General features: G+C 49.0%; 1 protein-coding gene across 1 annotated transcript in view; it reads left to right on the forward strand.

Moving 5' to 3' along the window:
• DNAJC11 (DnaJ heat shock protein family (Hsp40) member C11) overlaps positions 1–25,631 on the forward strand; it is a 62,805-nt gene that overhangs the window by 26,210 nt on the left and 10,964 nt on the right. Inside the window, exons 4-7 of the mRNA XM_063317506.1 lie at positions 6,889–6,990; positions 22,251–22,379; positions 23,348–23,470; positions 24,216–24,289. Coding sequence (XP_063173576.1) covers positions 6,889–6,990; positions 22,251–22,379; positions 23,348–23,470; positions 24,216–24,289 — 428 coding nt within the window. The remainder of the gene's footprint in view (positions 1–6,888; positions 6,991–22,250; positions 22,380–23,347; positions 23,471–24,215; positions 24,290–25,631) is intronic.

The raw sequence follows: 25,631 nt of genomic DNA on the forward strand, positions 1-25,631 counted from the left end.
GTTTAGTCTCTGTTCTGCCTGAAATGGTGAAAAAAACGGTTAACCCTGTAGATGAATGCGTCCCGCTGATGAAGAAGTGCCTGCATCTACTACGTGTACAGAAATGAAACCCTGTCTCGCTAATCAAGATTTTTTGAAAATATTGATGAGTGGGTAGGATGATCTAGCGGAGATTGGATGGGAGATTTCAGTAAAGCTTTGACGGGAGTTTCTGACGGACGTTCTCAGAAAACTCTGCTGAATGGGAGATGTCCACCTGTCCCTCCTTGTGGGTCCACTGTGTTCTGCTGGACGATGCTTCGGTCCAGTTCAGACAGTCTTCTCCTTGCACTTTCCAACTTGCTTCAACCATTGCTTTCCTTGAGTAAAAGAAGCTATCTCATAACCTCAGGCCAAAAATACGTCTTCGTCCCATCTTTTGAGGAGCGCAGGGTCAGTTCCGAACGCCCCTTTGAAGCCAAAGGTGTGGGCGTTGGCTGTCTGGGCAAAAGCCGAGTGGGCCTGTTGTGGTCGTATCGTAGGGTCCGATGAGAGTAATCCCACATGACGAGAACTTCTTCCCTAAAAGAGTAAAAGCTGCCTCTTCATGACGTGTCTCCCTGGGTATCTGCGCCAAGGCGCCTGGCAGGCAAGGGTGCGTAGAGGAAAGGAGTCCTTCATGTGTCTTGGGAAGTCGGACCTCAACAGACCGCTCGTTTCAAGGAAGCACCGGCAGGGCGGTTTCAGGTGCTTCTTCCTGCTGCCTGAATTGTTCTAATATAGATCCTCTCACGTGTCATCAAATAGCCTTCAATCCAAGGAAGCAGACCTCAGACATGGCTGCCAGGTTGGACACGCCCCAAGCTCTGTTTAGATATTTAATGGATTTTAAAAAATTATTTATTTTTATTTTTATACACACACACACACGTATATAAATAAATAAATATAACAGCTTCCAAGCATTTGGGTGTTGCCTGTTGGTACAATGCTGGGCAGCTTGCAATATATGCATCTGTACAGGTAGTCCTCGACCTACGACCAAAATTGGGACTGGAACTTCCGTCGCTGAGCGAGGTGGTTGTTAAGCGTGTTACGCCTGATTTTATGACCTTTGTTGCTGCGGTTGTTAAGCGAATCACTGCAGTCGTTAAGCGAGTCCAGCTCCCCCCATTGACTTTGCTTGTCAGAAGCCAGCTGGGAAGGTCACAAATGGCGATCACATGACCCTGGGACCCCGCAACCATCATAAATTCATGCCAGTTGCCAAGCGCCTGAAGTTTGATCACATGGCTGCAGGGACCCTGCAATGATCGTAAATGCGAGGGCCGGTCACAACTTTTTCGGCGCTGTCGTAACTTTGAATGGTCACTAAATGAATGGTCGTAAGTTGAAGACTACCTGTTGTTGAGGTTAACATCTTCCTTTCCAAATGCCCTGCACAAAAGGATTGCATTCACCAGTATCCTAAAGAGGGTAAGGATTGGGATGGGAGGGAGAGTAGTCATTCCTGGGGATGGCTAGTCTCTTAGAAGGACCCTGCTCTGCTTGCGAATCATAGAGAACTTTTAGCCATCTGGTTTTTATTATATTTATTTTATTATATAGCATTTTATAGTTTTATATTTCTCTTATTTATGTTTTATGGTAAACCGCCCAGAGTCCCTTTTGGGAGATGGGCGGTGATAAATTAGATAGATAGATAGAAAGTTAGATAGAAAGATAGATAAAACCCAACCTGGGTGGTTGGGGGACAGGTGTAGAATTGAGGAGGGTGATGTTGAGAGTGTTATCCACAGCTCCTTGATCTCTCATGGGGTGGCCATCCAGGTCATCTTGTCCCTGCTGGACGGTGTAGGGTGAATGGATCTGCTTGGAGAAGACCACCCTCAAAATAACAAGGGCCCAATCCATAGAGAGCTTGATAGGTGACCATCAGCAGCTTGAGTAGAACAACCCTGAAAGATATTTATTATTCGGCTGAACCAGGTAGAGCCAATCAGCAGGGGACCAGCTGCATTCTGGGCAAGTTTCCCTTCCAGGTCATCTTCAAGGGCAGCCCCACATAAAGTGAATTACAGTAGTCTAGCTGAGGGATCGCAAGGCCATGAGTCACTGTCATCAGCTGGTCCCAGGAAGGGGAGTGACATGCCAGGGCTGGCCAAAGCCACCTTAGGAGAGGTGTCCACCGGATGTTCTACTACCGGGAGATTCCCTCAGATTACACACCAGCTCCTTCAGGGGAAGCACAAGCTTGTCTAGATGGAGCCTCCATACAACCAGAGGCTCTCAGTACCCTTTTATTCTTCCTGGGATCCATTCTTGGTCTGTTTTGCCCCACCCAGAAGCACTGGCTCAGGACTTCCTCTGCAACGTCGCTCAGCCGGGAGTAGAAACCATCCACATTCGGTGGTGCCTAACTCCACATTGATGGCGGGCCTCCCCCAGCTGTTTCATTTCGATGTTAAACAGGATGGGGGAGCGGGTTGAACCCTGGACCTCTCCTGCCCCAGCAACATCTGGCTAGAGGGTGCTTTGAGTGTACTGCAACAAGGAAGCTTTGCTAACCCTCTGGTATTTGCTGAAATTTGATTTTGAAGGACATTCCATGTCCCTGGGTAGCGTCCAAGCTTGGGCTTTATTCCAGTCCAGGCTGACAGTTACGGATTTGATGGGTGGAATGTCAGGAGTCTGGATAATTAGTTTCCGCCCCTGTGTCACACCAAGTTGCAAATGCCAGCTCTCAGAACAACCAAAAAAGAAAACCCAGCAAGAATTCTTTAATTTCAAGTATTGCCCCCAGAGGTCTAATGATGGCTGCGAATGTACGAAAAATAAACAGAAGAGGGCCACGTTTTTAAAGAATGCATTGCTGTGGGAAATGTTCATTAACTGGAGAGAGAAAGAGGATGATTTAAAGAGCAGAAAATTCTACGTTAGCGTGAGACCGTCGAGGGGTTCGCAGAGCTACAGGGCGCCGTTCAGAAAACAATGATGCCATTTAAACAAAAATAGATCCATGCAATCTCCTTTCAGTTTATATCCTTTCAAGTCTAAAATGGAAATTAAAATCGTGCCGTTTGTAAGTTCAGTACTGAGAGTGAAAGGCAGTATATGTAATTTTTCAAGAAATTCGTGTTCGCAGACAGCTGGAAGGAGGCATTGTTGTTCGCCTCAGACTGGATGGCCATAAAATATAACTTGCAGCATTTAAACCATTAGTTATAGTCAATTTCAATAGAAATGCAGTGATTTTTTTTAAAAAGGGCTTAATTACTTCTATGCATACATAGTATATAGTAGCGGATGCTACGTTTTTATTTGTTATTTTATCTTTGTTGTGCTAGTATTTTATCTCGTCTATTTGATTTTACTTCTGAGTTAATCTGTTGTCAAGTATTGCTGGTCATTGACCGAATAGACATCATTTCAGTTTCATATATACTTACATACCCATTGTGCTATTCCCATTCAGGATAAGCAGTTTTATGCAAAGCACAGAAAAGGCTGGGGGCGGGGGGGAATAAGCCGAAAAAATTAAAGACACCTGATAAGAAAAAGAATTAGCAGTAAAGCTACCCCAGCGTGCTATTCTTCTCCAAATCTTCCTATTTTTACCAACCCTCCTCCTTTCCACAGCTTCACACCCTAACCGTTGCTCTTGAAATTTCTCCCTTTCTTATTTTGAGGACCTTGTCAGCCTCATCCTTTTCCTCTCCACTTGGTCACCCTTCCTTCATCTACAGGTAGTCTTCACTTAATGACCATTCGTTTGGTGATGGTTCGGACCTACAGTGGTGCTGAAAAAAAACAAGTTATGACCAGTCCTCACACTTACACCGCCTCAGTGTCCCTGCAGTCACATGATCACGATTTGGGCACTTGACAACCAGTTCACGTTTACGACTGTCGCAGTGTCCCGTGCTCACACAACGCCATTTTCGTTCTTCCCGGCCCACTTCTGGCAAGCAAAATTTATTTATTTATTTATTTATTTATTATTCACAGTTCTATTACCGCCCATTTCCCCCCAAAAGGCAGTTCTCGATGGAGAGCTGCATGATTTGCTTAACAACCACCCGGTTTGATTAATGCCTGTGGTGATTCACTTAACGACTGCTGCAAAAAAGGTCATAGATTCGCTTAATGATCACTTCACTTAGCAACCGAAATTCCGGTCCCCATTGTGGTCGTTAAGCGAGGACTACCTGTGCTCACCTTGCGATTCAGTTGTCATTCATTCTCAAGTATTTCCTTTCCTCCAGGGGACTCATGTTGGTGTTCAGACCCTGTTCCTTCGCCACCCATTTGTGGGAAACTTCCTTGCTTTTATGCACCCACAACGTAAGGGCCCCCTTCCGCTGGAATTGCCTTCCGTTGATGTTTCTCTGGATGCATGCCTGCTCTCGCTTCCACCTCACAAAGGAGAGGAAAGCATACCCTTACCCAAATCAGTTTTCCCTTCTTTTGACAAATGCAAATTAAAAAATGGGGCATCTTCTCCAGCCCACGAATTTACTCCAAGGTGTAAGAATTAGTGAGCTGCGGCCCACGTCATCAGACGCCCAGTTGGCATGGCTTTTAATAAAATTTGTTCGTCGGAAACGGTGCCCCCTGAATTCCTCCTGATTTGTTTGCCGCTAGTACAACTCTCAGCAGACCAAGCGCTACCCACTAGCTTTCCATCTGCGTTTGCACAACCTAAAATGGGCCTCTCTGTTTTGCCATCTTTCCTTTTGACAGGCAAGCTCCCTCTGGAAAAAAAAAAAGGATGGGTTAAAGTGAATGCCGCAACGAAGTAGTAGGAGGGAGCGGGGGCCAAGAAGTGGGATTTGGGTGGGTCTCGCTTCCCTTGAACCCACCTGCCGCCCAGCCTTCTTTTTTTCACAGGGCGAATAAGAGGCCAACAGACCTCTGATAAACTGGAAAAAAAATGCCTGTATCCTAAATTTCCAGGAAAAGCACCGTCTTGAAAGCGAAGGATTGATTAGGATGCCTGAGGGCAGATGTTTTTAACCTTGCGGTGAGCCCCTGTGGATGTGCCTGGACTATAGAGCCCGCTTTCCAATCGGCTAGAAAAAGAACACTGCAAGCGGGTTTTGGCTTTCGGCTTTCGTTCCTGTCTGCCCCAAGGGAACTGGGGGATAAAGTCATTTAATGTCATTAATTCTGACTCCCGCCGAGCTTCCCCACAATCAGTCTCACATTTCTGGCCCCCTTGGATGATTTAATCCCTTCGTTTTGCGCAGAGCGTTTAGAAGTTTGATCCTGGGGCGTGTGCGGGATTTCCTCTCCAAATCTGCGCCCAGGTGTTTTCTCGGAGCCGGTTCCAATTTTGGTTAACCTCATGTGATTTGGAAAATGTGCTTTTCTTGATGCAAATGATCCAGAAAAGTGGGGGGGAGGAGGGGTGTTCAGGGGGAGGCTGGACAGCCGTCTGCCTGGGATGCATTGATTTAGATTCCTGCACTGAGCAAGGGGTGGGACTAGATGGCCTCGAGGGACCCTTCAAACACCAGGATTCCCTTGCGAGGATCCTGTATTTTAAATTGGACCACTTAAGCCGTTTTCCCATGTCTTGACTTGAATCTGCGCTTTCCCGTTCCTGCCTATTCCTCTAACTTAGGAAAAATCCAGACATTGTATTTCCTAAATGTGCTTTCTCTCGAAATAGGCACTTAGGGGACACGGTCTGACTTTTTCAATTGAGCCAAGAATTATACTGGAAGATTTGAGAAGGATGAAAAACTGGCGGTTAATGGAATTCTGGTGGGAATAGTGACCCGGAGGGGGTGGGTATCTTCAAGAAGAACAACCAACTGACTGTGAGCTTATGATTGCATTCCTGCGCTGAGCCGGGGGTTGGACTAGAGGACCTCAAGGGCCCCTTCCAACTGTTACGATTCTTTCTGATGCAGCCTCAAATTCTGTTTCTGTTTTGGGCACCCTGTCACGCTGCTGAATCAGGTTCAACCTGATCAGGATCCTCAGGTTCAAGATCCTTTTCACGTCCTTTTTCCCCTCATCCCTCTTACCCCCAGGCGCTTCATATTTTTAAATTCTAAAATGAAGGGCTTGACATTTGTCTGGGGCAAATGCCATTTTCTGTCCATCAGCCTGTTCTCCTGACTTTCCAAGATCATTTTGAGTGTTAGTTCTTCCTCCCCACTTTTTCAGCCAAGCCATGAATAGAAAATGTTGCAGAGTGTTGGGCCCAAAACTCCCTGTTGATCTTGCGTGAGACCTCTAAGACTGCAAGGATATCCCAGTCTTTGGCTGTGTTTACTGGATGAGAATTGCTGGGCAACCGATCTGCATGCCATCTGGTTTGTGCATTGTGCCAAACCCTGGCTTGGTTAACCACGACCTGTGCAATCAGAACCAAACGCTAAGCCATCGGCCCTGGTTTACAAACCACAACAGCTGCGTTTGCCAGACACACCAGGCTCCAGCCAAACTGCAGCTTTTCCCAAAGTGAAGTGGTGAGTTTCGCTTCTGGCAGCATCTGAATTCTGGGGGATGGAGGGAACCATTCAGATTTAGCTTGGAATTCATTTTCTACCCCATTTCTTTTTCTCTTAAGAAAAGGGGCTAAATGAATCAACCGGAGCCATATTTTGGCGCCCCACCAGCTTCCTGGTGAGGCTGGTCTTGTCGTGTGAATTTATCATCCTGTTGTATTGGTGCTTCCTCTCTGCAAAAGCCCTAATAAACCAAGGATAATAATACCTCTGCAGCCTGATTGGGGAGCAAGGAGGAGAGAGGGAGATGCAGGTCGAAAAGCGGGGAGGGCAGGAGGTCTTCTGAAGCTGCTTAGATGCAGAGGGTCAAAACCCATTCAGTGTTTCCACTGCCCAAGCCGATGTTTGCTGCTGAGTGACCGCTAACGCTGAACCTCTGTTCCTGTAGGTGGTGGAAAGGAGGAGGACCCCCGCCGAAATCCGGGAGGAGTTTGAACGGCTGCAGCGCGAGAGAGAAGAGAGGCGGCTTCAGCAGCGGACGAACCCCAAAGTAAGACTTCGAAGTTCTCAGACGTATTTGTCCTCCTGTTACAGATATATTTGCTATACGTCTTTAATAGAAGCTGGCAGGAAAGGTGAGTTTAAATACCCAAGCCACCACGCTGTGGGTGCAGCCCTGTGAGATGGCAGACAAGGAACCACTGTCTTCTGTGTAGCACCATCTACCCATTCGAATACAGGTCGTCCTCGACTTATGACCACTTGTTTAGCGACCGTTTGAAGATACGACCACGCTGAAAAAAGATACAACCACGCTCCTCACACTTACAACTGCTGCAACATCCCCACGTCACATGATCAAACTTTGGGCGCTTGGCAACCAGTATGTATTTACCATGGTTGCAGCGTCCCGGGGTGACAAGATCGCCATTTGCAACTTTCCCAGCTGACTTCCAGCAAGCAAAATCAAGGGAGAACCACATGATTTGCTTAATGACCCCCGCAAAAATGTTGTAAAATCGGGTGCAGTCATGTGATGCCTTGCTTAATGGCTGTCCCGCTTAATGACAAATTTTCCAGTCCCTATTGCAGTCATAAGTTGAGGACTACCTGTAAGACTGCAGAGGTAGCTTTGGGGCAAAATCAAGATGGTTCCCTTTTTATATTATTGATAGATAGATAGATAGATAGATAGATAGATAGATAGATAGATTAAATGTTGCTCTTTCGAAAATCAAGACGGTTCCCCTTTTATATTATTACTATATATATATATATATTAAATGTTGCTCTTTCGAAAATCAAGACGGTTCCCCTTTTATATTATTACTATATATATATATATATTAAATGTTGCTCTTTCGAAAATCAAGACGGTTCCCCTTTTATATTATTACTCTCTCTCTCTCTCTCTCTATATATATATATATATATATATATTTTTTAAATGTTGCTCTTTCGAGCTGATTTATCCCAAAAGAAGATAGCTTCCAATTTAAGATGATCCCACCCACATGCAGGGAACTAGTATTCTTGGCACATCTAAGAGGGGCCTCTGATCTCCCAAGCCTTCCTTTTACATAAAGATAGCAGTGGGTCTGCTACTGAAATTATTGTTGCTATTACTGTTTCTTGAGGATTGTCAAGATGCTAGGGCAGTGTTTCTCAACCTTGAGGGCTTGAAGATGAGTCGGCTTCAACTCCCAGAATTCCCCAGCCAGCTGTGCTGGCTGGGGAATTCTGGGAGTTGAAGCCCACTCATCTTCAAGTCCCCAAGGTTGAGAAACACTGCGCTGGGGGCTTCCCAGAACTGCACAGGCAAGGCGTTGGTCTGCCCCAGGACCCTTTCCATTCCAAGTTAGAAAATCAACACAGTTGGCCCGGGGGGTGCAATGAGAGAGCCCAAGGCAGGCAAATCCAGTGAGCCTTCCCCAGGAGGGAGGGAGGCTAAGAAGCAAAACCGAAACCTGAAAACAAAGATCGGAAGGGGATAACGGCATTTCTGGAGCGGCGTAGAGGGGTGAATTAAATCTGTGGGGAGGGGCGCAGTGGGGCTGGGGAAATGCTCCAGTGGCAGCATGGTGGCTGTCTGAAAGAGGGGCATGGAGGACCGAGACAGCAACGTTCGCAGTAGCCTCAGCCCAGATCCGGTCTGCGATTCAGCCGCCCCTCCTTTTCTCAATCCGGCGTTGCCAGCCTCGCCCGCAATTCGAAGATCGGGAGTTAGAGCATCGAGGCGCACCGGTGTGCTGGGAAGCGCATGTGCATTAGCAGTCACATCAGTGGCTGGCCTCCGAGCTCACAGGCTGCCACGTATTCGTAACCTTCTTGGGGTAAGGAGGGCTTGTAATTAGAGCTCGGTTTTCTAACGTTGGGGATGAAAAGGTCAGGTTGATCGGGGAGAACTTCCCTGATCCAAAAAAAAGGTGATTTCCTCTTCTTTCCTTCACGGGCTCCCTTGGTGTTTGAAAGCATTTCCTTTTACATTCGTGGTTCGTCCCCTCTCTGAGCCAGAGATTCTTGGAGCGTCCTAAAAAATAGCGCTTCTGTAAAATACTGAATATTTCACTGATGTAAAATCTCTCCACGCCAGCAGAATCTCCAAGACAAAGCCTCAACGTCTTTTCCAGGCGTTCCCTTTTTGGCATCAGCCCTTCCCTCTTTCTTGCAAGTCTTTATACCTACATATATCTAGATATCTAGATATAGATATATACTGTACATGTGTGTGTGTAAATATATATATATATATGTATTATTTGTGACAAACCCCTCATGAACGCTAAAAAGAAGGTGCAACGCCCCCCCTTGAATGGTCCTTGATCCTGTCGGAGGGATGATTTTCCATCTTGTGTTGGCGCCCACGGCCATGGTGGGCTGTGTGTTCGCGGGGGGGGCTGGTCGTTGTGAGATCAATGTTAAGCAGAGATGAAATGTGGAAGGTTGAGATGGAAGGAGAGAGGGGCACTCGAGCCCTGTGGTTAGGAAGGTTTTTCATCTTTCCCGGTTGATCTGAGCTGGCTGGTGGTTTTCTGTTCTTCTCTCCCCCCCCCTCCGCACCTCGTTGCAGCTGTACTTCCAGCACGCACAGAATATCTCTTCCTGCCTTTAGGAACAGAATAGAATGGGCCTCCGTATGGGTAGTCCTTGCTTAACAACCACAGTTGAGACTGGCATCTTGGTTGCTAAGTGAAGCAGTCATTAAGCGAATCCAACCTCATTTAACTACCTTTTTGCGGCAGTCATTAAGCAAATCGCTGCAGTCGTTAAGCGAAACACGCAGTTCCCCATTGATTCTGCTTGCCAGAAGCTGGCCGTGAAGGTCGAAAATGGCGATCCCATGACCACAGGATGCTGCAACGGTCATAAATGCGAACTGGTTGCCAAGTGCCCAAATCGTGATCACATGATTGCGGGGACGCTGTGACGGTCGTAACTGTGAGCACCAGTTGCACGTCAGATTTTTTCAGCACCACCGTAAGTCTGAACCATTACTAAACGTATGGTCATTAAGTGAGGACTACTTGTGGGAGAATTTCACCATCACCGCCCATCTGCACTTGTCGTCCAGCAGGGGCCTGGGTTGTACTTTTGATACTTTTAGTTAAAAGATTAAACCATTTAGTTAAACGATTCCCAATCATCTGGTGAGTTGGTAGACCTGCCTGGTTAATACTGAGCTCAGTCAGGTACAAAACGTGCATAAAAACCAAGTGAAGCCGTTTGTGAAGCTTGCCCACTTTCGAGGGTTGAAATGGGGATGGGGTTGAAATGTTGGACCTCCCCCCAATATTTTATTTTATTTTATTTAGTGCCTTCAAGGCAATGTTGACTCCTGGCAACCGCCTGGACAAGCCCCTGCAGTTTTCTTGGCAAGGTTTTTCGGAAGTGATTTGCCATTGCCTGCTTCCTAGGGCTGAGAGAAAATGACTGGCCCAAGGTCACCCAGCTGGCTTTGTGACTAAGGCAGGACTAGAACTCACGGTCTCCCAGTTTCTAGTCTGGTGCCTTAACCACGACCCCAAACTGGCTGTCTCCCCCAAATTAAAGGGTTAGATTTAGAATTGTTAACAGACTTGTTAATGATTTTGGAATCTCAGTATGCCTGTTTTCCTTGTTTTGTCCCCAAACCTGGGAAATTATTCTGCTATTATTCAGTTTGCTGCCAATCTTCGGCGGTGGTTGAGGTTAGGATTAAGCATACCGGTGGGGGGCAGGAATCCCCAAGACTGCGGATTGCCTTTTTTAGGGTGAGACAATTGTCCCTGTTAGCCAAGAACCGATTTCCTGAGCCGAGGATCCCTTCCCTGGCCTTGGGGAGAGGGGTGGATTAAATTTTAAAAAGATAAGGAGGTAAAAGAGGCAAGTGGAAGTGGTTTTGTAATGCCAAGGGGTTGACTCTGTGGTTTGGGGTACCATGTCTGAGGAAGGATATTGATAAATCAGTATGCAGAGAAGAGCAACTGGGTCGCAATTGATGAGGGACAGTTGGAAGCTTTGGCTGTGTTTAGCTTGGTGAAAAGACAACCGGGGGGGACATACTCGCTGTTGTGATGTCAGCCTTCCCACGTGGACCAGACAGGAAACCCAACCAGGTGAGCTAATTCTATTCTATTGCAAGGCTACCTCAACAGAAGCTTGCAAAGTACAGATCTCCCGCCGTCTCCTTTACAGCCCAAGAAACCAGGGAGGGTCCCTCCTGAGCCTCTTTCTCCACCCATTATGCAGCTGAGGGCTAGGCTCTCTCTTATCTGACCATTCCCTTTTAACACTGATTCTTAGAAAGGTGTATCAGCCTTACCAGGTAGAGCAGACAGATACAACCAGATGAGCTCATTCTACTTCATCGTAAAGCTACATTGACAGAATCTTGCAAGTCTGAAAGCACAATTCTCAATGTACTTGGCAACTGTACTATCTCCACTTCACAATTCCTTTACGGCCCAAGAAACCAGGCAGGGCCCCTTCCGAGCCTCTTTCTCCACCCATTATGCAGCTGAGGGCTAGGCTCTCTCTTATCTGACCATTCCCTTTTAACACTGATTCTTAGAAAGGTGTATCAGCCTTACCAGGTAGAGCAGACAGGAAACGTGACCAGGTGAGCTAATTCTACTTTATTGTAAAGCTACATTGACAGAATCTTGCAAGGCTGAAAGGACAAATCTCTTTTACAGCCTGAGAAACCAGGCAGGGCCCCTTCCGAGCCTCTTTGTCCACCCATTATGCAGCTGAGGGCTAGGCCGCCTCTTATCTGACCACTCCCTAGGCAGCATCTCTTCGCCCCGTCTCCCAAAGTCTTTCTCACATTCCATTACATGTGAAGAGGGAGCAGCGTTGTTCAGAGCTGTTCCAGAAGACAAAGGCAAGAAATAAGGAGTTTAAATTACAAGGGAGTCAATGTTGCTTGCATCTATCCGTAAGAACGGAAGAGTTGCCTCGGGGGAAGGCGGGCCCTGCTTTGCTGGAGGTACTCAAACAGAGGCTGAAGGACCACCTGTCGGGGAAGCTGCAGCGGACGACTCCTGCCTGGGGCTGGATGATCTCCGAGGTCCCTTCCAATGCTTACCTTCAGAGATTGTAACTTTTTGATTCTGAAAATTGAGCGCATGCCCCGCCCTTGGGAAGAAAACATTGTCAGTTCGTGGCACGTGATTGTGGACATCCTAGCGAGATGGGGCTTAATCAAATGAGGGTGCGCACCTAGAAATGGCTGTCGGGCTGAGCACCGGGTCTGTGGGGCTGGGGCAGAGAGGAGGGTTCCCATCTCCACCTTGACTGCTTCCTGCGTGAGTGGGCAAAACCCTTTCCCTCTTGCTTCGGCACAGCGGAATTGAAATGAGGGGCCCCTCTGAGGACATAAAAGTTTATCTCTCGACGCCGCCTCTTTCTCAACAACCGTTTGTTCCCCGATCGGCCCCCTGGGAAGTTTATTTTATGGCAGGCTTTCCCTCTTCTGCTCCGGCATCGGCATTGCTGGAAAATTAAATTAAAACTGCTACGGGAGGGATCCAGCAAACGTTGGGATGACGGGCGCGGCCACAAAACCGCCCTGTTGGCTGGACCGCTGGCCAGTTCCCTGTTAATTCGTAACCGGAGTACCATCGCTATGAGGCTGTCTCAATTCTAGCCTCTCCCTGGATTAGATTAAAAGATTAAAGATGAGATTAAAAGTTCCTTTTGGGGTTACTTGTAGGGGGGCAACTCCATGTTGGCCCCCCTGGACGGTATATCCTTGCTAAATGGTAGATGTTGGCTTGGCTGGCTAGATTTTGGTTTCCCCACCCAAGGCCCATTTTTGTGCAAATGAAAAAGCGGGGCATTGCTCGTTTTTCCCCGCTCCCTGGTGCAAAACTGTTGTGTGCATGGCCAGAATAGCAATGCGGTTCCCATTTCGGCTCTGCTCAGCTTCCCGCCCCCCCTGGAAAGCTGCTGGGTTCCCGTCTCTCGATTCCACCCGCGCATCCCCAATCTGAGCACGGAGCCAGGTCCCTTTGTGCCAAGTCATAGGCCATTGAAAAGCATCATCCATATATTGGAGGTGTTTTCCTGAAGGGGGAGAGGGGGCAAGCAAGCCCGCGTCGCTCTCCGCCGCTCCGGGAGTTTGGCATTTGAGCCGAAGCTCCTGCACTTCGTCGTGACCGTGGAGCGATAAAGCGGAGGACCGCGTTGTGAGCCGGCGCATCCAGCAATAAAAACCAGCCATCTGGGGTTTATGGCGATTGCTTAACGGCATTGGACGGAAGTGTCTCTCTAGGCAGCGTCCTGTGGAATTAGGTAGTGCAGCTGTGATGGTTTATTAGTCCTAGGGAAGGGGCGCCGAGCCGGGTAGTGGCACCTTCTGACGAGAAACAGGGAGTGCGGAGCCAAGGTGGGTGGCCTTGGTGGGCTGGGAGTTGCCTGGCTTTTAAAAAAGAGCATTTCCTTTGCTTCACGACATCGGATCGGGAGGCGAGAGGATGCCATGGGCCGGCTGTGAAAGTTCCTGGTGAAGGGAAGGGGCATTTGCTTTGCCTGCAGTCGTGCATTTGCTAGTTGAAAAGACAGAAAGCCCATGGGGCATTTAGTGGGTTGTGGTGTGTTGGCTGAGAGATGGTTTCCGGTAGCCAGGGGTGCGGCGGTAAGACTCGGTGCAGACTTGGAGGCGATGCATCAGATCAGGAAAAGCAGATCTAAATTAAACCCACCCACCGACCACCGCCTTCGGAAACGCTTCCTGGATTGACCACATGTTTTAGACATATTTTTCTTGGTTTGTTTAATGCACAGTTATCTCAGGTATGGTGCTTGCAGGCATTTGGTCCTGCAGACAATCCTACAGCACTCAGAATTCCCCCTGCAGCCCCCCCCCCCCCGAGACCTGGAGGCTTGGAGAAATCTGCTTTATGGTATCTTCTCTATAGTAATTTTATTAAAGATTACAATGACAACAAAACAACTAATGCAAACTAAAAAAGAAAAGAAAAAGTAAAAGGTGCAGAAAAGAAAGAAGGAAAAAAGAAAGAGAAAAAAGAGAAATAGAAAGCACAGGTAGTCCTCGCTTAATGACCAATTGGGACTGGCATTTTGGTTGCTAAGTGAAGTGGTCATTAAGTGAATCCAACTCGATTTTACTACCTTCTTTGCGGTGGTTGTTAAGCGAATCCCCACAGGCACTAAGCAAACCACATGGTCATTAAGCAAATCACACGGTTCCCCATTGATTTTGCTTGCCGGAAGCCAGCCGGGAAGGTAGAAAATGGTGATCACATGACCACGGGACGCTGCGAGGGTCATACATGCGAACCGGTTGCCAAGCGCCCAAATCACAATCACGTGATTGCAGGGGAAATGCTGCAACAGTTGTAAGTGTGGGGACCGGTCGTAAGTCGTTTTTTTCCAGCACCGTTGTAAGTCTGAACCGTCACTAAATGAATGGTTGTTAAGCGAGGACTACCTGTATGAAAAAAAATGTTTGACCCTCTTTCCTCCCATCACCTTTGCCACGAGCAGGGGGTCCAATTCAGCAGAAAGAAGCACGCTTCCCGAATGAAGCTCCTGGGTATCCCTTGTTGGCGGCCCTCTGTCACCCCCTGGCCTCCCTCAAGCCCTGGAGAAATTAATTGCAGGCTGGACACGTGCTCACTCCTCGTAGCTGCCTGACCAGGCATGTCCCGTTAACCAGCAAGCCGTGCAAGACGAACCCCGACGGGTGTCCCTAGCGAGGTCAGGAAGTCTGGGGGGGACTTGGGCGAAAGCTCATCCTGCAACTTTCCGCCATCTCGGCTGGATGAAGGGACGTTTTGCCACAGGAGGAGAGGAGTCACACCCCAGGATAAATGCAGGCCGGAGTTCAGAAATCTTTCTGGCACAAGCCCGAGTGTGCGCGCCTCTCCAGGCGCCAGATGGCATCCCAATCAGCATTCTTAATTTTGTTTTAATCTGTGCCATCGTTTCCTTGGCGTGACGACGCCTCTTAGCTCCCTGCAAGCCTGCACCTCTAACAAGGCCTTCCGGTTTTATTACTGCATTTATAATTATCTCCCTCTTTTCCCTTGTGGAACAGCGGGTTTAATTTAGAGCCTCTCCTTTTCGGGCTTGTCCTCTCGCCCTGCTCCTTCTCCATCGTCGCTCCGGCACATCTGTGACCTTGGAAGAAGGGCAGCGCCTTGGAGTATCGCCCTTCGGTTCCTCCAGGGACGAGGCCGCCTTGCTCGGTTTCAAACGCCGGACCGTCTGCCGAGAAAGGCCCTGTGCCCGCTGCCCTTTGACAGCTGTGTCCGTGCTGTTTGGGCGCCCCATAAAAAACAAGCCGTGGATGCTGCCTGTAGTGGTGCTCTGTGTTATGGCTGAGCACGTTGGCCTGGTTCGAGCAGCATATAAAGACAAGGGCTGGGCTCCTGCAGCCAGCTGAGCCCCAAACCAACTGGTCCTGTTTCAGTCTAGTCTAGCAGGGTGCGCAGATGCCACCCGAGTGTGCCTTGTGGTACTACAAAATATGTGGAGCTCAGCTCTGAGTGGCTGGGTTCTTGATGTGGTCTGGGCTTCAAATCTGGCTCCTGTTTCCAGTTGCCATTTCTGTTTAGACTCATCAGTTGCTCGCTCTCTATTCTGGGGTGTTTTGATTTATACTTCATTGGCCATAATTTTTTTCCCCCCTCTTCTTGTGGCACACACCTGACTGTTCGGGGTTTACAGACCTTGTAATGAATGCCTGGGTGTTTTTTACCTTGGTTATTCTTGAATGCTAGTTTTGTCCCTCCCTCCCTCCAACCCCACTTCCCCAGTGTTTTTCAAACTTGGTGGCTCTAAGGTGTGTGGACTTCAACTCCCAGAATTCCCCAGCCAGCATTCTATGAGTTGCTGTCTGCACATGCTGGCTGGGGAATTCTGGGAGTTGAAGTCCACACACCTTAGAGCCACCAAGTCTGAAAAACACTGGACTAGGTCTTTGAGTTTTACATGGGTCTTCCCCCAATATGCAAGCTGGGCTTTATTTTATCCAGCCAAAGATATTTTCCCATCTTTAATTCAATATCTCTTTTAATTCTTCATCAATCTTTCCCACGTGGGGGCCCCATGAGGCTATATACCTGTGCTTTCATCTTTCCTCTTTCTTATAAAATGCTGGGGCTTATTTAAAGGTGGGGGGGGGATCAGGATCTTCCTGCATTTGGGTTGGTCAACCGAGCCTGTTTTTCAGAAAGAGGCATCATCTGTCTGTGTCTGTCTGATGCTAATCCAGACCGTGATTTTTAAATTGATCCTGGGGATTGCTACAGTATGATAATAAGACAGGGAAGAGAGAGATCTGCGGGCTGCCCTTATCACCGCCTGCTCTGTGGGCAGGTGCTATGGAAGGGTTATATTTTGGGGGGTGGGGATCCAAGCCCCCCTTTTGAGATTCAGGCCGGGTTTGTCGTCTCTGGCCTGTGACAGTTTGTGGCAGGGGGACCTAAACCTCATCTCGCTTAGAACAAAAAACTTTTTTTTTTTTTGTTCACCGAGGCAATGCTAATAAAAGTGTTCTGTATTATTTATTTGTGTCCACTGTGCAAATATAGATAGTGCTCCCATCTATCTTAGCTGCTTAGGGTTCCGGGCCAGATTGCACCAGCTTGAATTAATTTGTCCCCCTTGACGCCCTGCTTGGATCTTCCTTGGAAATTGCTGGGGAAAGAGCAAAAAAAAAAAAAAAAGCCGATGATAATAGCTCAATGTCTAAAAAAGAGAATTTATCGCAGAACAGAGCTTGCTCCAACCAGCTTCCGGGCTCCATTTTCCTGTGGGATTCTGAGCTGGAAAATGGACCTTGGAAGCTGGTGGAGCAAGCTTTATTCTGCAGTAAATTCTCTTTTTTAGACATTGAGCTATTATCATCGGCTTTTTTTTTTCTATTTTGTCTCACTGGGAAAGTTACGCCGCATCGCCAAGCTGCGTTTTAACTCCTCTGGACTATTCTGCAAGTGTGCCCCAAAGACACGGATACAAGCAACGGGAGAAGCCGAAAGGCATTCCTGGAGAAGTTCAGGGATGATGCGGAAAGGACACCATTGTGTCCACCTTGCAGAGTCTTCTAAGACAGTGTTTCTCGACCTCAGCAACTTTCAGAGGTGTGGACTTCAACTCCCAGAATTCCCCAGCCGGCCAGCTGGGGAATTCTGGGAGTTGAAGTCCACACCTCTGAAAGTTGCTGAGGTTGAGACGTACTGCTCCAAGAAACCTTAAATCAAGATCTCAGCAGAAAGGGGCTGCCATCTCTGCATCTGGAGATTGCTGGCAGTTGGGGGGCGGGGGGGGCATGACAAATTTCTCCCACCAGGAAAAAAAACATTGCAAATCCCTCCCTTTGATTTTCCCTCACTAGCTGCAGGAAATAAACACGAACGGCACATAGCTGCTTCGAGAACCAGTCTCCTTTTATCTCTTTTTAAGTGCGTGTTTGACACGCAACATTTGCAAGCATCCTGGGCAGAAGAAAATAGAATTTAAGCTCCATCAAGAGTCCAAAGGAAACGGCGGATCCGGGGAGGGAAAAAAAACGTGCCTCGTTTGGCACTCATTGGGCACAATTTATGGGACCTCGCTTCCTGTTGGCCAAAACTGCAGCTTTTAGACTTAATTCCCAATCAGCGCCAAGACTATTTCTGCTTACCCGTTACTGAATACAGGTATTCTCCCTGGTTTGCTATAATTTAGGCTCCCCCCCTTAAATATCATCAAAGTGCATTCAACAGAAAAAGGCAGTTTTCTGAACCTGAAAATTTTGTTTGGTTTCAGCCCAGCTCTTTCTGGGACAGTGTCTCCATGCCAAGAAGAGTTAAGCCCTGTTCACTTCTGTTTCTGCAGTCGCGTAATGTATTTTGCAGAATATACGCTGGGCCTGCTCGAAAGAAATTAATCAAACCCAAGCTGAATACAGGTAGTCCTCGACTTACAACCACAATTGGGGCCAGAATTTCCATCGTAAGTCAAGTCACCATGTGACCGGACCCCCAATTTTATGACCTTTTTACAGCAGTCGTTAAGCAAATCACGGGTCATTAAGTGAATCACCGCAGTTGTTAAGCAAATCTAGCTTCCCCAATGGGCATTTTTTGCCAGAAAATGGCAAAAAAGTCACAAAGTACGATAACGTGACTGCGGGACACTACAACTGGTCCTAAACTCGAGCCAGTTACCAAGCGCCTGAAATGAGATCACATGACCGTGTGTGTGTGTGACGTTTTGCGATGCTCGGAAGTGCATTACAGACCGTAAAGCACATTCTGAGGCCGTTGTAAGTTTGGACCATCGTTAAACGAACAGTCGTAAGTCGAGGACTGCCTGTACGTTCAAGGAGTTGGATTCTGGTGTGCCGTCGAGAAACAGCTGGCATCCTCGCCGCTGAGGATGGTGGGAAAATCACTCAATCAGCCTCTGGCTCTTCCTCACAAGAGCATCCCCTCTGCTCCTGGATCCTCACTGGCTCCTCAGAGAACATCTGCAGAAGTCCTGAGGAGCATTGTTTGCACCGCCGCACATGAGCTTGGCCTTTTTTCTCCTTTGGGTCATTTTCCAGAGTTGCTGGTGCCTTGGGGCGTTTACAGGCAGGAGCAGTGGGGAACGTGGCACCTTAAACGGATCTGGGACGCCTTTGGACATCTGAGCGGGCCGCTGGGCACGGTCCCAGCTCCTGGGGTTGCCAAAAGCGCAGTTCCGGTCCCGTTCATCACCCTTCCTGGATACCTGCCTGGGATTGCAAGCTTTGGGCCGTGCTGATTTCCTTTCCACGCATGCTCGGCGTCCTTTCAAAGGGAGCAGCCTCATGCCAAGAGGGCAAAGCAAAAGAAATGCCTTATCCCCCTCCCTGTAATTTCTTTTGCTTTGTCCCTTTTCTGCTCTTTTAGCTAAGTCTGGTTTACGCCAACGTTATTGGCTGTTCCTATAATATAATGATCATAATGTCCTATGATATCATATGGAGCTTCGCTTTTAGGTGCTGTAAGAATCAGAGATACAAGAGGGAGCCACAACACCCTTCCTTCCTTTCGGCTCTTGATTGCGTTAGAGCTAGATGTTGGATGGGGCGGGGGGGTCTGCAAACCATTTCGCAGATACGACGATCTCCCCTGGGGGAAAGAGTTTGCAGACATCCAGGGATGCACTCAGGTTGCAACAAACCGGGCTGTGCAACCTCGAAGGGCCGGTGGCGACGTGAAATTTGAGTGGCTCCCTAAGAGGCACGTCCCAAAGAGGAGTTTTTTGATTTACTTAAAATTATGCGTAGTTAACATGCTTGGTCTTCGGACTTGTATTTAATAATGTGGCCCTGTTCCCAAACTTTCTGACCGAACGAGAGGTCAGCCAGGCTTCCATACGAGGGGGTGAGTTTTCCTTCACTGGAGATCTTCTGAGCAAGGCTAAATGGCCGTGTCAGAGACGCTCTGGGGGGCCCTGCACTGAGCAGGGGGTTGGACTAGATGACCTCTAGGGTGACTTCCGACTAGGATTCTGCAGAAGATTTATTCATCCATCCACCCATCCATCCGTCCAAGTATTTCTATACTTGGCCATCAGTTTCACACTTCTTCTATGCAAGTGTTTATTCTTGTATATAAATGTAAAAATTCAGGTGGTAACTTCTGGAAGGTTCAGGAGCCACACTGAAGGATTCTAAGCACCAATTTTGGCTGTAGAGCCTCGGCGGGTTCACTTGCAGTATGGAGTGACGCAAGCCCAGTCGAACAGTCGGACCAACCCCTGCCCCAAGAAGCTTCCAATCCAAGGCTGAACTTCACGGGACTTGGGACAAGGAGGAAGAAGTGGGGGGAAAGAACAGTTGGGGGAATAACCAGGGGTTGGGATAGATGGCCTCTGATGGCCCAACTCTGTGGTTCTGCTAGGCATGTAGAAGATCACCCAGCTGAAGTTCTCCCTCCCTCCCTCCAACTCTTTCTCCTTCCTTCCTCCTTTCCTCCCTCCTTCCAACTCTTTCTCCTTCCTTCCTCTCCTCTCCTTCCTTCCTCCCTCCTTCCCTCCCTCCCTCCAACTCTTTCTCCTTCCTTCCTCCTTCCCTCCCTCCCTCCAACTCTTTCTCCTTCCTTCCTCCCTCCTTCCAACTCTTTCTCCTTCCTTCCTCCTTCTCTCCCTCCCTCCAACTCTTTCTCCTTCCTTCCTCCTTTCCTCCCTCCTTCCAACTCTTTCTCCTTCCTTCCTCTCCTCTCCTTCCTTCCTCCCTCCTTCCCTCCCTCCCTCCAACTCTTTCTCCTTCCTTCCTCCTTCCCTCCCTCCCTCCAACTCTTTCTCCTTCCTTCCTCCCTCCTTCCAACTCTTTCTCCTTCCTTCCTCCTTCTCTCCCTCCCTCCAACTCTTTCTCCTTCCTTCCTCCTTCCTTCCTTCCTTCCTTCCTTCCTCCTTCTCTCCCTCCCTCCAACTCTTTCTCCTTCCTTCCTCCTTTCCTCCCTCCTTCCAACTCTTTCTCCTTCCTTCCTCCTTCCCTCCCTCCCTCCAACTCTTTCTCCTTCCTTCCTCCCTCCTTCCAACTCTTTCTCCTTCCTTCCTCCTTCTCTCCCTCCCTCCAACTCTTTCTCCTTCCTTCCTCCTTCCTTCCTTCCTTCCTTCCTTCCTCCTTCTCTCCCTCCCTCCAACTCTTTCTCCTTCCTTCCTCCTTTCCTCCCTCCTTCCAACTCTTTCTCCTTCCTTCCTCCTTCCCTCCCTCCCTCCCTCCCTCCAACTCTTTCTCCTTCCCTCCTCCCTCCCTCCTCCCTCCTCCCTCCTTCCAACGCTTTCTCCTTCCTTCCTCCTTCCCTCCCTCCCTCCAACTCTTTCTCCCTCCTTCCTCCTTCCCTCCCTCCTTCCAACTCTTTCTCCTTCCTTCCTCCTTCCTTCCTTCCTTCCTTCCTTCCTCCCTCCTCCTCTCCCTCCTTCCAACTCTTTCTCCTTCCTTCCTCCTTCCCTCCCTCCCTCCAACTCTTTCTCCTTCCTTCCTCCTTCCTTCCCTCCCTCCTTCGAACTCTTTCTCCTTCGTTCCTTCCTTCCTTCCTTCCTTCCTTCCTTCCTTCCTTCCTCCTTCTCTCCCTCCCTCCAACTCTTTCTCCTTCCTTCCTCCTTCCCTCCCTCCTTCCAACTCTTTCTCCTTCCTTCCTCCCTCCTTCCCTCCCTCCTCCCTCCTTCCTCCTTCCAACTCTTTCTCCTTCCTTCCTTCCTTCCTCCTTCTCTCCCTCCCTCCAACTCTTTCTCCTTCCTTCCTCCTTCCTTCCCTCCCTCCTTCGAACTCTTCCTTCCTTCCTTCCTTCCTTCCTTCCTTCCTCCTTCTCTCCCTCCCTCCAACTCTTTCTCCTTCCTTCCTCCTTCCCTCCTTCCCTCCCTCCAACTCTTTCTCCTTCCTTCCTCCTTCCCTCCCTCCCTCCAACTCTTTCTCCTTCCTTCCTCCCTCCTTCCCTCCCTCCTCCCTCCTCCCTCCTTCCAACTCTTTCTCCTTCCTTCCTCCTTCCCTCCCTCTCTCCCTCCAACTCTTTCTCCTTCCCTCCCTCCTCCCTCCTTCCTCCTTCCAACGCTTTCTCCTTCCTTCCTTCCTTCCTTCCTTCCTTCCTTCCTTCCTTCCTCCTTCTCTCCCTCCCTCCAACTCTTTCTCCTTCCTTCCTCCTTCCCTCCCTCCCTCCAACTCTTTCTCCTTCCTTCCTCCTTCCCTCCCTCCCTCCAACTCTTTCTCCTTCCTCCTTCCTTCCCTCCCTCCTTCCTCCTTCCAGCTCTTTCTCCTTCCTTCCTTCCTTCCTCCTTCTCTCCCTCCCTCCAACTCTTTCTCCTTCCTTCCTCCTTCCCTCCCTCCCTCCAACTCTTTCTCCTTCCTTCCTCCTTCCTTCCCTCCTTTGAACTCTTTCTCCTTCCTTCCCTCCCTCTTTCCTCCTTCCAACTCTTTCCCCTTTCTTCCTTCCTCCTTCCCTCCCTCCCTCCCTCTTTCTCCTTCCTTCCGTCTCTTCCTCCCTCTCTCCCTCCCTATACACCTACCCATGATGGAATCGAAGCTCTCTTAACACATTCTTTTAAGCTTCTGGTCCTCAAGACACATAAGGGCAGAGAGAGTTGGCACCTCCTGTAGCTTGTTCCATCAAGGTTCCCTCCCTCCTCTCCAAACATGCTCTGGCAGATCTCGCCCCAAGCAGAGGGTGGGACTAGATGACCTGTGAGTTCCCTTCCAGCTTGTGTGATTAGAGGGAGAACCAATGCCCTTGTGGGTGCTGCCTGGAAGAAGCACCAAGGGAGTCAACCAAGGGCGGGGCGGGGAGTAATCCAGACACGAAGACTCTCGGGGGACAAAATCTATTAACAGCAAGAATCTGTTCAATTCTCCAGGGAACCATTAGCGTCGGAGTAGATGCCACCGACCTCTTTGATCACTACGACGAGGAGTACGAGGATGTGACAGGGAGCCCTTTCCCCCGTATCGAAATCAACAGAATGCACATATCACAATCGATCGAGGTAAGAGGCGTTGGCGGCTTGGTGGAACGTGCAAAAAAGCTAAAACAAAATTGGATACAAATACTGCACATATTACAAGATCCTGAAGGTCAAAGTACAACTGAAGCCAGAGACATTTCCTTTGGGACGAAAGGACAGGCGGCTAGAAAGAAGTCGCGGCCCTCTGTTTCTGCACCTGACCGCTGCAGCGAGGCTGTTCCATGCTCAGAGGTGGAAAGGTGCCCACACTGGAGGAACGGCCGGTGACGACGACGGAGCCTGCAAGAGATGGCGGAATTAACATCCTTGATCGGAGAAAATGTAGACGTTTATGGTGGGACTGGAAACCCCTTACAGACTTTTTGCAGGAAACGGGGGGGAAACGCACTTATGGTTTTGGTGATTAGAAAAAAATTGGATAACAGAAAAAAGTGAGCTTTCCTTTGAAATCATAAGAGATAGCTTTGTACTTACATTTGCTGCAAACGAAATCAGAAGTTGCTTCTTTCTATTCCCTCCTCCTCCCCTCCCCTTCCCCCCTCCCTCCCTTCCTTCCTTTCTTTGTCTTTTTTTCTTCATCTGTCTGTCTTTCTTCTTTTTCTTCTGGTCTTTATTAGTTTGTGTTAGTTTTTATGTTCTTTGTAAAACTTTTAATAACATTGTGTGTGTGTGTGTGTGTTATTATATATAATATATAAACAATATATATTTTATATTGTGTATATAAAGTTTTATATATTATATATAAAAGAGGTAAGAGGCTTCAGGATGCCTCGTTTTCCCCGTTTCCGCACTCAGAGGGCACCGCGGCCTGGGAGGCCCACGGCTCCTTTTCTGACATTCAGCCTGGTCGGGAGAATCCACAGCCATTCACTTCTCTGGGAGGGCCCCAAGCGCAGCTGCAGAAGGTCTCTTTGCTCAGACCTTCCAAGGGCATTGTCCAGCTCGTCCCTGACCTGGCTCACTGGCTCGATCTGTTTGTCGCGCAGGCCCCGCTAACGGCCACGGACACCGCCATCCTCTCAGGGAACCTCTCGACGCAGAACGGCAACGGCGGCGGCTCAGTCAGCTTGGGCCTCCGGCGGGTGACGTCCGCCAAAGGCTGGGGCGAGGTAAAACAGGTGGAGGTTTTGAGGCAGGCTTGATTGGCCTCGCAGGCGAATGAGATCTTGGTGGCTCCCTTCCTCTTCGGCAGCAGGATCCAAGCCGGTCTTTGGGATCTGATTTTGCCACTCCTCTAATCCCCTTTCTGGCCAGCCGTCCATATGCGACGGGCGCTGACCATCTGCACGGGTGGAGGCCCAGAAGATATTTTTCACGGGTCGAGCGTCCCTTGGATCCCAAGCCTGCTGCTTTAATTCTTTCTTGGGGTTTTGTAGGCTAGAAATGAGAGCTGTTAGAGGTGGGGGGGAGACGCAAAACAGGCACCCAGAAGGGTGGCGAAAGGGAAGAGAGAGTTTGCCCAAAACGTAACGTTGAAACCCAGAACAAACCACTCTCAAAATTCTGTGGTTTTGGCAGAAACGCATTTCAGGACATGTTGGTGGTGGCGCGGTTTGGCCGAAACAAAATCCGGAGGGATCTCAAGTGGTTCTGTGGGACAAGGAGGGCAGAGCTGGTGTGGGTCATCCCAGCAAATCCCACCAGCCCCTCAACCATCCTCCCACCTCCCCTTCCTTCCTCTTTCTCCGATTCCCCACCGCCACCCCTCCGGGGTCTGCACACCAAAACATCCCGGGGGCTTGCAAGCCTTTGATCTTTGCAGCTCGCCTGATGCCTCCAGCTTTGCTGAGTCGAATCAGGCTCAACGGTCCTGCGTCCCTTGTAATTCCTCTCCCTGCTTTTCCGTTTGCGCAGCTAGAATTCGGAGCTGGCGACCTGCAGGGCCCTGTGTTTGGCCTGAAGATGTTTCGAAATCTCACCCAGCGATGGTAAGGCTTTGGGAAGGAGCTGCCTCACTCCTTCCCGGGAAAGGATTTTCTCTTGATTTTGCCCAGGAACGCTTTTGCTGATCTCGTCGGCAGGAGATCTTTTTTTAAACGTATCCCTGAACGGGATTTCCACGCATGGCTGGCTCTCTCTGCCTCTAATTCCAGCTTTTTTTCACTGTAGCGCTATCATTTAGTCCCAGAACGGAGTCATGTTGTAAAAATCGGGGGGTGAGCAGTCCTGGCGAAGCTCTCTCAACACCCCCACCCCGTCTCTGGTTGTGAGTGAGAACAGAAAAGGGGGGAGATTAATGGAAACATCTACGGAGCAAAAATGTGTGAGCTGAGTGTGATGATGAGCGGTTTTTTCTTGATTAGGGTGTCATATCCCTCTGCAGGCGGATGGTGGCAACCTTCAGCCTTCACTGGCCTCTTTCAAAAACAGAAGTTCCTTGCTTAGCATCTAGAGAAGCTTTTCCTCCGAAGAGACTGAAACTGAACTCCGCTTGGATGTTCTTCATAGGATGAGCCCTACGAAGGCCTTCTCGGGATGGCAAAGGATCAGTTCTCCCCTGGGGATGGGAGGCTGGAAAGCATCTCAGCCTACTTCCCTTCCTTCTACATCCCGCTGGTTCCTTGGCTGACAAGGCCTTCCGGCCACACAGAGATCATTGGCTTGGGATTAAAATTAATTCAAGCTGGTGCAATCTGGCCCAGAAACCTAAGCAGCTAAGATAGATGGGAGCACTCTCTGGTCTGCAGAGTGGACACAAATAAATACAGAATACTTTTATTAGCATTGTCTCGAAGAACAAAAAAGCAAAGTTTTTTGTTCTGAGTGAGATGAGGCTTAGATCCCCTTAGATCTCCCCCAAATATAACCCAAGCTGGCCTAGCTGTGCCTTTAGATGAAGGCTGGCTGGGGAATTCTGGGAGTGGAAGTCCACCCATCTTCAAGCCACCAAGCTTGAGAAACACTGCTTTAGGTCTTTGGAAGCTGAGAGTTAAAAATGTTCAGCTGGGACTGAGCAGAGCTGGGAGCGAAGGAATCATTTTTTACTTATTCAATTCAATTTTATTTTTTCAGTCAAATTATTTGTCTACAGGCCAGTTTGCCACTCCCATTTCTAAAGCTGGCTGCTCCGCTGTGGGGTGATACACACAATCCCCCTCGAAGTTGGATAGTCCTAGACGGGCGTGGAGCAGAGGCCACGCACAACCTTTGGGGGTAGCTGCGAAAGGGATACAAGGCAGGCGTAACCTCCACACAGCACGCCCTAGGCAGGCTAGGATTTTAACTTTTTCCCCAGGGACTTTGGACAGGGCTGAGACGCCCCACCGACAA

Source organism: Candoia aspera, chromosome 18 (assembly GCF_035149785.1).
Source record: "Candoia aspera isolate rCanAsp1 chromosome 18, rCanAsp1.hap2, whole genome shotgun sequence".
NCBI lineage: Eukaryota > Metazoa > Chordata > Lepidosauria > Squamata > Boidae > Candoia > Candoia aspera.